The sequence below is a fragment of the Stenella coeruleoalba genome, assembly GCF_951394435.1.
Source record: "Stenella coeruleoalba genome assembly, chromosome: 6".
NCBI classification, from domain to species: Eukaryota; Metazoa; Chordata; class Mammalia; order Artiodactyla; family Delphinidae; genus Stenella; species Stenella coeruleoalba.
This window is the reverse complement of record NC_137151.1, coordinates 67,389,159-67,401,445: the sequence shown is the minus strand read 5'-3', so window position 1 is coordinate 67,401,445 and position 12,287 is coordinate 67,389,159. Positions and strand designations below refer to the sequence as shown.

General features: G+C 37.6%; 1 protein-coding gene across 5 annotated transcripts in view; it reads right to left on the bottom strand.

Moving 5' to 3' along the window:
- Positions 1–377: 377 nt before the first annotated feature.
- Positions 378–12,287, bottom strand: part of DCAF17 (DDB1 and CUL4 associated factor 17) — a 35,375-nt gene continuing 23,465 nt past the window's right edge. For 3 of the 5 annotated variants that reach the window (XM_079924481.1, XM_079924482.1, XM_079924483.1), the window contains 5 exons: positions 10,010–10,119; positions 6,856–6,946; positions 6,055–6,138; positions 3,708–3,863; positions 378–2,922 (listed from right to left, as the gene is read on the bottom strand). In XM_079924481.1, coding sequence (XP_079780607.1) covers positions 2,755–2,922; positions 3,708–3,863; positions 6,055–6,138; positions 6,856–6,946; positions 10,010–10,119 — 609 coding nt within the window. In that variant the 3' untranslated portion in view covers positions 378–2,754. Of the gene's footprint in view, positions 2,923–3,707; positions 3,864–6,054; positions 6,139–6,855; positions 6,947–10,008; positions 10,120–12,287 lie in introns of those variants that run through there. The other 2 variants (XM_079924484.1, XM_079924485.1) reach the window with 2 other exon arrangements.

Below are 12,287 nucleotides of genomic sequence, written 5' to 3'. Positions count from 1 at the left end.
GTCACCCATATTGTTTTATGCCTGTCACTAGCACCTGTTAAGTAGGCTGGCACATAGTTAAAGCCTCTAAAATAGTCAGATAGAGAGGAGGGTTAAGGAGGGGCAGGAGGATATTAACTACCACTTCCCTCTGCCCTCAGGAGAACAGCAGTCTCATGTCTGGCAGGCGGCGGAATGAGCAGCTGCTGCCACTGTAGGGAGCTGGGAAGCCAATAATTTTGGGGGAATCATGCTCTATTGTTTCCTGCTATGTCTGTTACCTGTGCATTTACCACATTCTTTGTTATCTTCTTTATCTTTTGGCACCCTTTTTATTAACCTTCTTGTTAACAATCACGCAGTCCACATTCCCACATGGTGTTACAACTGGCTGAAACTAAGCAGTAGCAGCTTAATTAACTAAGCAGTAGCAGCTTGTCCCTTTAGTTGGGGCATAGCTCTCCTATTTGTTACACTGTCCACAACTCCCTATTGTCTTTCACACTAGGTGCATTTCCTGCCTGGCCCATATGGCATGTGGATCCAGGTCTAGTTTGATTTGGGCAGCAGTGAGACAATAGGCGTTTCTTAGTGCTCAGTTCCTGTCTTGACTGGAAGTATTCCACCCAACCCTGCCCCCACCAAAAAAGCAGCCAAGAATCTCAGATAGTTCTCAGATGCCTTTCTGAACAGATGAGTTCCTTCATAAAAAGAAGGCAATGACTTAGAGAAAGGTAAACTCAACAAGCCTGCTTTTTAAAAAAAAATCTGACAGAATTGAAGTCTTAAGACATCCTTTTCTGAAACACTTTTGGAAATGGAGAGCAGGCTTTCTGCCTTTACATAGCACTGCATTTGCTTTGAAACCCACCATACTGGTTTCTTTTCTTTTCTCTGATATTTATCTATTTCCTCTTATCGAACCTGTTTCAAGGTATAAATTCACTGGGCAGGACTATTTAGATATAGCTCATGTCTAGTTGGAAGTCTGGGGCAATATCTAGCACATCATAACTATTCAGCTATACATAACTGTGCTTTGTAATCACAATCATGTCTCCGAAATACTCTGACTTCAAATATTATATTACATAGTACTATTAAATATGCATAAAACAAGAATGGATTTTTCAACTTGTAGATATAAAAGTATTAGAATTTAATATATGAAGATAGTTTTATCATCTTGCTCATGAGGTAATCAATCACTTTTACTTTCCCAAGTGGTTATTATACATAAGTGCAGATTCAGAAAGATTTATTTTTAGCCAACATATAAATATTTTCCCTTATTCTAAAATGTTAGCAATCTTCTTTTCTATTGCACAAAAGACAGTTTTAGGCTTTATTTTTTTTTAATTTATGGACTCTGCTACTAATTTCTAGACTTTTGGAATAGCTAACGCCTTTCTCTCACCAGCCCTGTTGATCATAATTAGCCTGAAATTTATCTGCAAACTTCAAGGGCAGAACAGGGCAGAATTCACATTGTTCTTAACGTGGCATAAGGCCAAAACTGAAGGAAAAACTGGAGGATTTTGATGTAAATCATCCAAGCTAATATCCCATATTTTAATTTTAAATTTGAATCAGCAATGATTTTTACTGCTGTCTCCTCCCCTTCTATTTTTACTAGTTATTCTTTTGAGCCTGAATCAGAGAAATGTGCTAAACATATGTATTGCAAGCAACTGGATTTTTCAAACAGGAACCACAAAGAAACATTTTCCTCCCTTTACTTGGGTTGCTTTTATTTAACATTCTGAAGAATGATTATCTGAGTTCAAGGATCATATTTTGATCAGTTCTAACAAAGAAGAAAAAATACTCATCTCACAGCTAAGATAGAGCCAAAACCTTTTTCTAGTTGCCAGTCAGTTTCCAAGCTAGTAAGAACTCCTGGGACTTTATCTACTCTTCTACAGGGAGCAGAGCTGGTACAACCCAGGATACTTTTATCTTATTGCCTAGGTATGAAAATATTGCCTAAGCAGAACTGGAAGACTCACCAAATAAATAGAAGAGTGAAATGAATACAACATTCTTAGATGTATTAACAGCTAAACAGCCTACATATGAGAAAAAAAATTTCACTTACAGTTTGCTTGAAATCTTTTACATTAGCCTAATAGAAACACAAAAAACCAATGGGAACATCAAACCAAGAGAATAAAACCATGGAAGAAAAGATATTGGGGAACTACAGCCAATTCCTGATACTATATACAAACACAAAACATATATACATATACATTTTTTTTTAACTGTGATGACACATTTTTGGCTCAAAGTATTATTTCATATTATAGATCTCATTTTCCATCCTTAAACAAAGTTTGGGTGAGAGGATACAGGATTTCTTGATTTCTTTCTGTATCTTTTGTATCTTTCTTTTTATCTCTCACCCTTAGTTTTACTAATCAAAATCCCAGGCCATCCTTTAACAACCACGTTAAACACCTACTCATCAATGACCCTCTCCCAATAATTAGAATTAACCTTTTGCTCTGCTGTTCAATGTTTTATATTTGCATCACCACCCGCCTAAAAACTGCAAAATGTTAGACTTCTTGGGATGTCACTGTAAAAAATCTCTACATAAAATGAAGTACTCACCACCTTGTATGGCAAGAGTTTAAAAAAGAAGTCACAGTCATCTGAAGTCAACACAAGACCTTTTCTGGAAAATACTGGAGAATATGCTATGCAGATAATAAAAAGGAGGACTGGACGTGGCTGCTGGGGTGTTTGGCTAGAAGTCTCAGAAGTTACATCTCAAAATTTAAAATTATTGCAATCTTTTTTACAACTTCTGTTTGTGGTTTCTTCTTCTTCCCCAGGGTCACATACCATCTGGTAAACATAGCAGCTGAAGACCCTGCTGGGTTTCTGTTCTATGTGTAGTACCAAGTCTCTGTCAAAGTAAACTTCGTGGCTATATGTCTGTAACGAAAACAAAGGCAAATGGAATCTCCTCTTCACATAATCATATTCACTGCTGAGTCATTAAAATGTCACAGCGTCTATGCTAGGGATGTTCAAATATATACTTGGAGGCAAAATAGCTGCCAGAAATAGTTTATTTTTCATTATTTGTGGATATGCAGATGACTTATGAGAAAAGCATTACACAAAATGTTGAGAATGAAAAGAACCCTGGACTTAGGAGTCTGAACACCCAGATTCTATTGCCAACATTGCCACTATTTCACTTGTGACCGTGGGCAAGTTGCTAAATCTTTCAGGTTCTCCATTGATAAAACAATGATTGGGTAAAGTAACATCTACTGTTCTTTATAACTTTTATATTCTATAATACTTAGAAGAGCAGACAAACGCTTCTAAGAGTGCTTGAAAACCCTACACGCTTAGATTTGTCTCTATTAAATAACTGTGGGGATTTGATACAGTATATTTTTATTTTTTAAAACATTACCAAACTTATAAAATAGGAGAAAACTAGACTATGGTAAGGAAATAGACAGCATGTCTCATGAAAAAAGCATAAAACTTTATCTTTAAAGCCATTGGTAAGGAGAAATTCTCATCCCTAGAGGAGAAAGTCTAAAGAAGTACTCATTTTGTCCTGCATGTAGGATGATAACCTCTTCCATGTGGTCACTGGTATAGGTGAACCTGGACTGACGTGAACACAGTAACATCTGTCCCAATAAATGTCACCTATAAAGGAAACTCTTACAACTTTGTATTCCATGGACTCTACTCACCACATCCCATGACTCCACGAGTGGAATGCTTTTAAGTAAAGTTCCATATTCATTACAGTGGAAATCCAGGTGAGCTTTTCCTTCAGCATCTATTTGAGTAACAGCTACCACAGAAAGCAAATCTAACTCATCTTCATAGTCCACAATTTTGAAAGTCTTGGGGAATAGATAAGGCAAAAGAAAAGAGGGGCAAAATCCAGTTAGGATTATTTCTACGTTTGTGGCTTAACTACTATTTATAAAAATATGTAGAAAGAAAAATGAATGGGTAGGAGCATAGATAGAAATGTGTTTCCACTTATCTGCCTAGTAAAATATCAGTCTCAAGATTTTTAGGACTCAAGAAGTATCCTACAGATTTTGATGAACACAACCAAGTCTATGTAGATCTCAGCCAAAGTATAACTGAAATCCTCTATTATGACAGCAAGCCAGAGTGTCTCCAAATTTGAAAGAGGTATTCAACTGCTGACACTGATAGGTGTGTTCACTGGTTTCCACATAGGACTAAATATATAAAACTCAGTTCTAAAACTTGAAGACTTCCCACTGTGCTTGGAAGGTTCTCATACCAGAAAAACACAAGTCATTTCAAGAAGAACTGATAGCCCATCATATACTATTTATGACCCTATTTGCCATCCTTTTTAAAAAAAACCCTTTCTTAGGGAATTCCCTGGTGTTCCAGTGGTTAGGACTACACGCTTTCCATCCCTGGTCGGGGAATTAAGATCCTGCAAGCAAAAATGGCTGCTAATACTTGAGGGAGAATATTAGGAACAGAAATCCAACCCACAGAACAGGACTGGGATAAGAGACGTTAGTTAGAAATGATTAATGATGGTAAAGACATTAAGAGAGAAAAATCTAACCCCAGAACTCTGTCTCAAGGACGAAAACCTGGGACTCCAACAGTCTCATGGGGAAGCAGATCTATGCTCACCCATCCAGGGATGGCACATCTTGACAGGCACAGCAAGTTTCTCTTAATCACCAAATACTAAACCTTCACTCACATTTGGTCAAACTGCTTTTTAACCCATTTACATTTTCTGCCTTTACCACCTATGACATAAAAATTTACGTAGATTTATTACCAGTGATTCCTTTTAATTTACTTTTTGCCGTAATCTTACCTTGGGCAAACTTCAAAAGGTGACTTCTTGCCTGAGTGTCAGTAATTTTATAGATTTTAGTCACAACCCCTTTCAACTTTTCCTTTACAGGTGAAAAGTTTTTGTTTTCTAATCTCACAATGCAGAGTATCTTTCTCTTTGCTACTACCTTCTCCCTTCTTAAGTATTCTTGCCACTTTTTGGTAACTTTGGCATTTTTTTTTTGGTATTTTTTTTTTTGAATACAGTTTTACCTACAGGGTAGGAAGCTTTCTGCTTTGTTCTCGATGGTTCAAAAGAATAAATATATATTTGGTTCAAAAGAATATATATTTTTTCTTTTTTGAGAGTAGCCACATACTGTGCCACCTCCAACCTATTTTAAAAGATTTTCAAAAACTATCCTTAGGGCTTCCCTGGTGGCGCAGTGGTTGAGAGTCCGCCTGCCGATGCAGGGGACACGGGTTTGTGCCCCGGTCCAGGAAGATCCCACATGCTGCAGAGCGGCTAGGCCTGTGAGCCATAGCCACTGAGCCTGCACGTCCGGAGCCTGTGCTCCACAACGGGAGAAGCCACAACAGTGAGAAGCCCGCGTATTGCCAAAAAAAAAAAAAAAAAAAAAACTATCCTTAGAGATCTACTCAATATTTCTACTTAGAAATGGTCATATGAACTATATAGTTATAGAGTCTAAAGGGATTCAGTATTTACGCAAAGGCTATATATTTGAAGTATGAACACTTTGAGTTGATTTCATAAGTAATTCCAGTGCTTTTTCTTTTTTAAGAAAAGGATAAAAATGTATTAGCTTAGTGACTGGCAATGTCAAGTTGAGGCCAAAGGCTGAACTGATTTACCACACCCTTACACCCTCCTCCTCTGGCTCATGAACATTAACAAATACATCTATGTCTAGTAAGTGAAAAACAAGGCAAAAGCCATAGTCATCAAGATGTAACTCAATAATTTTCTATTAAGAGATTTCCCTAGGAAGTGTGCATATCAACAAAACAATAAGCTAATAATAGTGTTTTCAAATTATTTCGGTCCTATGAAATCTTCTGCAAACAAAATCTTAAGAATAATTCCAATATTAAAAGAGAGGAGACAGAGACACATCGGTTCAAATAGCACACACAATCCTGCAGACTAAGGTTGCATGGAGCTCCCCAACCTCTACCCCAGGGCAAGTTCATACAAGCTTAGTTTATTATTTCTGGCTAAAGTAATACCTCTTGTTCTGGGTCATCATCCAGAAGGTTAAAGCTTTTTTTTACCACCCGTCCAGAAGCTGTAACAGTGGGTAAGTTTTCATTCTATCATATGGAGAGAAATAAAAATATATGACAAGTCCTATTATGTAGTCAATGGCAAAACTGTATTAACGAATTTGTTAACTAACCAACCCTTCTCTAACATCCACAATTCTTTCCTCAACTGAGAAAATTCTGAACCAGATTTTGGATCCTCCAATTAATAAAAATACTTTATTAAAGTTTTTAATGGATAAAATACCAAACTAGAAATACAAATGTTACAGATTTGTTACTTCACCTGCCCTTCTGATTTCTGCCTTAGTATAGTACAGCAAATAAAGAGTCGATCTGCTTTTGGAAATTTCCCTCTGCATGATTTTCTTCAGGCTCTTAATTTGTATGCTAAAGACAAAGAACCATTTGGAGTCAAAGAATGGTGTGTAATTTTTTAAAGTTTATATCTAACCTTTCTTACCCTAAGTGTGCACAATTAATTAAACCCAAAGGTTGATAATTCATCAATAAAAACTTAAAGAGAAACCCAGAAAGGAAACAGAAATAAGCAAAAGATAAAAGTCAATATAATCAGCTCTCTTCAAATCTCATAGATATTATACATGGGGCTAAGACTAGCTACCCATGTAGACAAAATGAACAGACTTTTATAGAACTGTGCTTTTCTTTTCTGCCACACTAAAAGAGAAATACATTTGCATATTATATTCTTATATAGAAAGACAGTGATATACAAAGGATTTTAAAGTACTCCTGACTTACTTTGTTCTTCTCCCTGTTGGCCAAAATGACAAAATCTTCAGAGATCTGATGCTGGGCACTATTATTTTCTACTTCACTTAGCTTTAAAACTCTGAAAAGGTAAAAAGGATTCTAAGAACCTAAGATCTTAACACACCATCAAAATGTCAAAGTTGAACTAATGAAAAGAAACTTAACAAATGAAAATTATGGTAACAACACTGAGTTAGTTCTCTTCTCCTCCTGATTAGTCCAAAATATTAATGTCTGATAACTTAAGTGTCCATAAATTTCTTCAAATTTAGAGATTCTGTTAAACAGAAAAACAGGATATGTGACAACAGGTGCTACTGAAGTAGGTAATGCAGCAGCTTGCTGAGGCTTACACTATCTTCCAAACTGGCTTCATGAAAGTTACTCTAAAGAACCTCCTCTCTACCATCCTGCAACAGGTCTTCAACATTTCAGCTTTAACAATGGAATTATAGTAGATATTTACATTTTTATTTCTGAAGATAGAATGAGGTATCAATGAACAACACTCAGAGTTAAATATAATATAGACTGGACTGGCAACTAAGTTCTAAACCGAGAGTTTTCATAGTAGAGTAGTATTTTAAAACTGCAAATGACTTAATTCTTTTCTTTTTTCTTAAGGTTATATTTAAAGATTTGAGTTTTCTGAGTGCAAATGACCTCACGGATCGAGCTTATTAAGCAAGTGAAAGTAAAAGAATATTCTCACCACCTACACAAATCTGTTCACAGCATTAACAAGCATCAAAAGCACAATGTCCTCAAAGCTTAAAGTCTCAAATGCAGGCAAAGAGAACAGCAGGGAGAAGCAGCCACTGTGGCCAGAGAGAGCTGGAGGCCTTAGAGTTTGCCAGAGACAAAGAAATCAGATTACATTTTAAATTCCTTAATTAGTTATCTTAATTAGTGCCAATATTTAAGAGTGCCTATCTTTTAAAACCTAGCAAAAGGGCACACACTCTTTGTGGACCTTATTTTCTTAAACTCAAACTAATATAAAAGATGTGTGGTAACAAACATTAAGAGTAAGGTTTATTGGGCTTCCCTGGTGGCGCAGTGGTTGAGAGTCTGCCTGACGATGCAGGGGACACGGGTTCATGCCCCGATCCGGGAGGATCCTACATGCCGCCGAGTGGCTGGGCCCGTGAGCCATGGTCGCTGAGCCTGCGCGTCCGGAGCCTGTGCTCCGCAACGGGAGAGGCCCACGTACCGCAAAAAAAAAAAAAAGAGTAAGGTTTATTAAAGCTGACCATACTTTTTATGACTTTTTATAAAAGTTCATAATCTTTTTTCATTAAGTCCCTTCATCCTCCTTATAACTGATTCAGAGTAGACGAATTATCATGAAGCATACAAAATAAAGAACGCAGACACTACTCCTCTTATTCAACAAATACTTACTGAGCACCTACTCTGTATTAAGACCTATGCTCAGTGCCAGGGTTACAGGTGTCAACAAGATAGACTCTTTCCCTATCATGGAGCTCATGATTCCCAACCTAGATATTCAAACAGATAATCATACAAATAATTAATTTAAATTGCTGTAGGTGCTACAGAAGATTATATAGTGGGTAGAGTGAAAATATGATGGGGCAGCTAATCTAATGAAGGGTGCCAGGGAAGCACTCTTTGAAAAAGGGACATTTAAGGGGGCATAAAATATGAATAGAAATTAGGCAAAACAGGTAGGGGAAACAGACTTCAAATAGAGGGAACAGGTCCTTAGCTTTGTGAAAAGACAGCATGACTGAAGTAAACTGAGTGGGAAGAATCTTTTAGACCAGCTAAGTATGTTGGTCTTTATCTTAAGTGCAATAGGAGGTCATAAAAAGGTTAAAACAGAATTCACTTGGTTAGGTTTTTGTGTTTGTTAATGTTTCTAAAAATCACTCTAGCTGCTGAGAAGAAAACAGACTTAAAGAGTAAAAAGTAGATCCTTGAGAGTCCGGTAAGAAGGCAAATATTATAGTCTAGGCTAGTGATGACAATGATCTGACCAAGGTGGTGGCAGTGGCCAAGGGCAGAAAGAGGCAGATTTAAGAAATGTTTAGTAGCAAAATAAACTGGATTGATGGGATATATGGTGCGTGTGTGTGTGTGTGTGTGTGTGTGTGTGAGAGAGAGACAGAGAGAGGGAGAGAGAAAATGCAAGTAAGTGTTTAAGTACACGTATACTGATGAAAGACAAGAAGGTAAGAAAGTGTCAACAATGATTCCAGACTTATGACATAAACTTAGATGAGAGGTTTGTGCTAAGAGAAATTTTGGAGTTTTGGTGTATACAGGATCTTTAAAGCCAAGGGAATAAACAGGAGAATCAAGCAGAAAGGGAACGAAGAGTGAGAAAAGAGGGTCTAAGTCCTGAGGACTTAAAGTCTGAGTAGAAGATAAAGAACGTGGGCTTCCCTGGTGGCACAGTGGTTGAGAGTCCGCCTGCCGATGCAGGGGACGCGGGTTCGTGCCCCGGTCCGGGAAGATCCCACATGCCGCAGAGCGGCTGGGCCCGTGAGCCATGGCCGTTGAGCCTGTGCGTCCGGAGTCTGTGCTCCACAACGGGAGAGGCCACAACAGTGAGAGGCCCGCGTACACCAAAAAAAAAAAAAAAAAAAAAAAGAAGATAAAGAACGTGAATGGATACTAAGACAGACAGATCAGAGAGGGAAGAAAATATTCAGGAGCACTGTGGTGTCAGGGAAGCCAAATGAAGAGTGTTTCAGGGAAGGAGAGGTCAACTGTGTGGAAGATGTGGGTAAACTAAATACAACAAGATTTACTTCAAACAACCTGCTGCTTCTCCAGCAGTAAGGCTGTCTTTTAGAACAAAGATAAATCATCTCTCTCATTAATCCTGGAGAATGAATTAAGACCTGATGAGGATGAACCAATATGTAATCTTTTCCTCACACGTCATCTATCATCCAACAAAGAACTTACTCAAATGTAATATTTACAAACAGTAATGATGAGGTTGAAAGAATAAAGTCAGGTTTTCTAGATGCCATTCTCTGAGGAAGCACCCTACAAAAAGTTAATTATTTCCACAATTTGCTCAGTAGTTAGCTGGCAAAAATAAAGATGCCAATAAATACTACCAAAGGCTACTTTTAACTTTAAAGTAACTAAGGAAAATACTCACTTGACCTGATTTGGGCCAACATGTATTATTCTACCAGAAGCATCAGGATGGAAATAGATCCAGTCAGATTCTAGAGAACAACACTCCATTTCTTGGACCCCGTTTTTTGCCTGAAATTGGAACAAAATATTGAAAATAAAAATTAAGGAAAAATAAAATAATTTTTCCAATCCAGCATCAGTGATAGATCAGTAAGTCAAAAGTAAAGGAAGAGAAAACATTAACCAGCTGAACTGGGATGTGTATTAGGGCTGAATTAGGACACTCAAACTTGAGAAATCCAGAACATTTAAATTCAGAAATTTCATAGATGCACCATGCACTATATATTATAGCTCACAAATAATAAGTTACCATATCTCAAGCACCTAATGTATGTCTGGCACTGCATTAGATGTTTTATACTCATTATTTCTTTTGATCTCAGCAATACTTGAAGCATATATTGCTATCCCCATCTTATGGATGAGGAGACTGATGCACAAAGAGGATAAATCATTTGCTTAGTATTCAGCACCTACTAAACAGCAGATTAGACTCCAAAGTCCATGGATTTTCCATTATTTAACTCTGCCACAATTATGTACATGCAGTCCCCCACAACATCCTTCTCCCTTCCCTATCCTCAACAAACTGTCAATCAGAAGAGTAGATAGCACAAAAATAAACATGCAACCAAACAGGTCATACAATCTCCTTGCAAAAGTCAGATGTTAAACTCTAATGCTGAGGAAACGGTCTAATACTGCTTAGCACTTAAGGTAAGTAGAGAGATTGATTTCATAGTAGTATATTTATACATTAAAATAAAGAAAAAGATACCTCCATATGTGATCACATATGTAATAAATGTTTTACCTTATACACAGGAGCACTGGGGACTAATACCAGCATGGATATATCAACTTCACTGGCTTTATCCAAGTCACTTAACTTAATTTTTCCAATGTAAAATGAAATGATGTCATCTTTCCTATTAGATACTCATAAAAGTTTCTGATATATAAAATTATTAATTCCATTAGCATATACTGACAGGACACAATGTTTAAGGTATCACACTAGGCACTAAACATAATCCTTGTCATCAAGAAGCTCATATTCAAGAAGGGAGATAGGGGCTTCCCTGGTGGCGCAGTGGTTGAGAGTCCGCCTGCAGATGCAGGGGACACGGGTTCGTGCCCCGGTCCGGGAAGATCCCACATGCCGCGGAGCGGCTGCGTCCGTGAGCCATGGCCGCTGAGCCTGCGCGTCCGGAGCCTGTGCTCCTCAACGGGAGAGGCCACAGCAGGGAGAGGCCCACGTACCGCAAAAAAAAAAAAAAAAAAAAAAAAAGAAGGGAGATAGAAACAGAAATAGAATAAGGCAGTGTAGAAAACAAAGTGGTCAAGCTATGCACAGGATATTATCAAGCATCCAACCCAAGTAAGCAGAATTTCAGGAGCCTGAACTCTGCCTTGAAATGAGAATAAAGTGGCTAGAAAGAAGAGACAGCAAAATCAAAAGCACAGAAGTGTTGATCCATTTAGCATGTATATGCACAAACACGAGTAGCAGATAAAATTAAATTGAGAAGTAGAGTGTCCAGCCATGAGACTGGAGAGGTAGGCTGAGGTTACATCACAAGTGCTTTGTATGCCATGCTTTTTTAAAAACTGGAATTTAACACATTTTAGGTATCAAATTAGCACATGCATTTTAATTTTTTAAGAATTTTTATAAGTATCCTAACGATTTCTAATAGAAATGGTGGTATTACTGCATTTTACATATAAGAAAATCAATACAATTAAACATCTTTGTTGCAACCACTAAAACAATGTACATTTTGGCATCAGCTCCAAATGCTCCTTTGTTTAATATAAAACTTTTTTTTTTTGCAGTATGTGGGCCTCTCACTGTTGTGGCCTCTCCTGTTGCGGAGCACAGGCTCTGGACGCGCAGGCCCAGCGGCCATGGCTCACGGGCCTAGCCGCTCCGTAGCATGTGGAATCTTCCCAGACTGGGGCATGAACCCGTGTCCCCTGCATTGGCAGGCAGACTCTCAACTACTGCGCCACCAGGGAAGCCCACTATAAAACTTTTTTATGCTGTGTGTGTATGTATGTGTGTGTGTATATATATATATACACACACACACAAAAAAAACCCATATCTTTCTTTCTTTAGGAGACTATTCTCTTTATTATAATATCTAAATACAACATGCAAAAGAAACATTATCTCTTTGTGTTAAATACTAGGCAGCATTATTATCAGCTTCTGTAGTTTTTATTAT